This window comes from Colobus angolensis, unplaced genomic scaffold, assembly GCF_000951035.1.
Source record: "Colobus angolensis palliatus isolate OR3802 unplaced genomic scaffold, Cang.pa_1.0 Scaffold75, whole genome shotgun sequence".
Classification (NCBI taxonomy): Eukaryota; Metazoa; Chordata; class Mammalia; order Primates; family Cercopithecidae; genus Colobus; species Colobus angolensis.
This window is the reverse complement of record NW_012121265.1, coordinates 2,707,611-2,710,701: the sequence shown is the minus strand read 5'-3', so window position 1 is coordinate 2,710,701 and position 3,091 is coordinate 2,707,611. Positions and strand designations below refer to the sequence as shown.

The following is a 3,091-nucleotide window of genomic DNA, read 5'->3' as shown; positions in this document are numbered from 1 at the left end:
CTTTCTTTTTTTTGAGACAGAGTCTCGCTCTGCCACCCAGGCTGGAGTGCAGTGGCGCTATCTCTGCTCACTGCAAGCTCCACCTCCAGGGTTCATGCCATTCTCCTGCCCCAGCCTCCCAAGTAGCTGGGACTACAGGCACTTGCCACCACATCCGGCTAATTTTTTGTATTTTTCTTTTAATAGAGACGGGGTTTTGCCGTGTTGGCCAGGATGGTCTCAATCTCCTGACCTCATGATCCACCCTCTTCTGCCTCCCAAAGTGTTGGGATTTTCAGGCATGAGCCACCGCACCCGGCCCAGTGTTTGTCTTTCTATGCCTGGCTTCTTTCACTTAGCATGTCTTCCCGGTTCATCCACGTTGTCACAAATGACAGAATTTCCTTTTTCATCATGTAGGTATAACATATTTTCTTTATCCGTTAATTCATTGATGGACACAGGTTGATTCCATATTTTGGCTATTATGAATAATGCTGCAATGAAATGGGAGTGCAAATATCTCTTCTTCAGCATAATGATTTTGATATCTTTGCATGTATTCCCAGAAGTGAGATTGATAGATTATATAGTAATTCTATTTTTAGTTTTTCGAGGAACCTCCGTATTATTCTCCATAATGGCTATACCTATTTACATTCCCTCCACCAGTGTACAAGTTTTCCCTTTTCTCCAAATCTTTGACAGCTCTTGTTATCTTTTATTTATAATAGCCATTCTAACAGATGTGAAGTGATATCTCACTGTGATGTTGTTTTGCACTTCCCTAATGATTAGGGATGTTCAACATTTTTTCATAAATCCATTGGCCATTCGTATGTCTTCTTTTGAGAACTATTCGAATCCTTTGCCCATTTTCTATTGGAGCATTTGCTTTCTTGATATTGAGTTATTTGAGTTTGTGGATATTCTTAAAAGCTCCTGTTTTAAAACCAAAGTTATCCCATACATTTTCTAGTGTTGCCTTAACCTGAAGGATACAGACACAGGCAAGGTGGATAACAGTGTAGGAATGAGCTGCCTTTGATGTGTGTTGTGAGCATGCCCAAAGGATTGGGCCTCAGGAAGGATCAGCATGGAGCTAGAAGCCACAAATATAGTTGCTGGGGCTGTTCTCCTGTTTCCAAGGACCACAGGCCAGCCCCTTAGCACAAGCAGAAGAGCTCCTACAGAAGGCATTCTTCCAAGCCCATCTGTTCTCCTTTAGTTGGATAAGGATGTAGGCAGAAGTGTCACTTTGTGACTTTACCAGTCCCCATCTTACGTGCAAAAGGAGAACTATGTTCATCCTTTTTTTTTTCTATTTTTAAAGCATATTTAAGCTATTCCACAGCTGTTTTAAAAATACATATTCTGTTAAACAACACTTTCAGAAAAATTTTGGATATTCCCCTTCTAAAGTGCACTTGATTGGCCACAGCTTGGGAGCACACCTGGCTGGGGAAGCTGGCTCAAGGATACCAGGCCTTGGAAGAATAACTGGTAAGCATGCCCTGCAGTTGGGCCTTGAGTATGTTTCAATCTTATTTACACACAGTATCAAGTATCTGAACACCAAGTAATACTGCAGAAGAAAATGTGAGATACTACAAAATGTGATTCCGATGAAATAAAACATGAAAGTGTTTTCAAAGCAAAAACGTGCGGATTCACTTCAAGGGTGTTCATTGCAGCATTGTCTTTGGTGACAAAGTAAGAGAAACTATGTGATCCCTCACCCACAACTGAATGGTTGAATGAATTATAACACATTCCATCCGTTGGGATTTCATACCGGTAATGCAAAGTGTGAGGTTTACGTAGAGGTAAAGAGTAGAAGGGTGGTTATGAGAGGCTGGAAAGGGAAGAAGAGAGGGGAGGCTAAAGAGAAGTTGGTTAATGGGTGCAAAAATCCATAGCTAGAAGGTGTACGTTCTAGTATATGATACAGAAATTATAGTTAACAATAATTTATTACATGTTTCAAAATAGCTAGAAGACAAGGACTGTAATGTTCCCAACAAAAAGAAAAGATGAATGACTGTGGCGATGGATATCCCAATTACCCTGATTTGCTCTTTACACATTATATACACGTCTCAAAATACCACATGTACCCGCAAAATATGGACAACTATTATATATCAATTTTTAAAAGTTATTTTTCAGAAAGAATGAGTTTGAGTCCCACTGAATGTCCTGGACGTTCCTGACACACCTGAACTGCAGCTTACTCAGTTGTTACCATTTTTAATATTATCCCTGGATATACTGTTAAGTCTAAAAATAAGTCGCAGAGTAAAGTATATAGCATGCATTGGGTTTGGAGGTATAATAATTAATCATGTCTCCTCCCCACATTCTGTTTTCCAAACCAATTGTGTGAGGTGCATGAAGGTCAAAGCATCAGCTCCTTTACTGACAGGCGGGGCTGGCCTCTCCCTCTGCATCCCCCACCAACAGCCAGTAAGCAAGCCCCACGTCTCCTTCATCTGCCTTTTCCCTGTCCATCCCCTGGTCATTGTCCTCGCTCAGTCCCTCATCTCTTGCCTGCATTTTGGCCTTGGTCCCTACTGGTGCCCCAGCCTAGTCTTCTACAAGTACTGCCAGGCTTATCTTTCCAGGTGCAGGCCATGCCACTCCACTGCTCCAAACCTCTCAGGATGTTTCCTTGCCTCAAGCCTCTTAGCTTGTCACATAAACTTGTCATGTTTCATCACAATTTTTCATGCTCTGTGCTTTTGCACATGCTGTTGTCCCTCTTCCTGAGTGTTCACTGTCCATTTGTCAAGATTCATTTCAAATGTTTCCTCCTAAGGCAGGAATTAATTCTCTGTGCTTCTCATACCCTTTGACATGTGCCTCTTTTGTATTTGAAAACACAAATATTATATTACATGGTCTTATAATTACGGATGAGCCTGTTATTTTTAACAGAAAGCCTCCCTTACAGCATTGACTCCAGGCTTGGCCACAGTAGCATATTTTCTTTTTGTTAAACTACTGTCCTCTGTGTGCATGTGTGTGTACATGTGCTCTCTCTCTCTCACACATACGCACACACACATACATGCACACTTTAAATTCAAATCTCAATTTAGAACAGAGTTTT

General features: G+C 41.2%; 1 protein-coding gene across 1 annotated transcript in view; it reads left to right on the top strand.

Moving 5' to 3' along the window:
• PNLIPRP3 (pancreatic lipase-related protein 3) overlaps nucleotides 1-3,091 on the top strand; it is a 48,473-nt gene that overhangs the window by 25,942 nt on the left and 19,440 nt on the right. Inside the window, exon 5 of the mRNA XM_011927822.1 lies at nucleotides 1,374-1,482. Coding sequence (XP_011783212.1) covers nucleotides 1,374-1,482 — 109 coding nt within the window. The remainder of the gene's footprint in view (nucleotides 1-1,373; nucleotides 1,483-3,091) is intronic.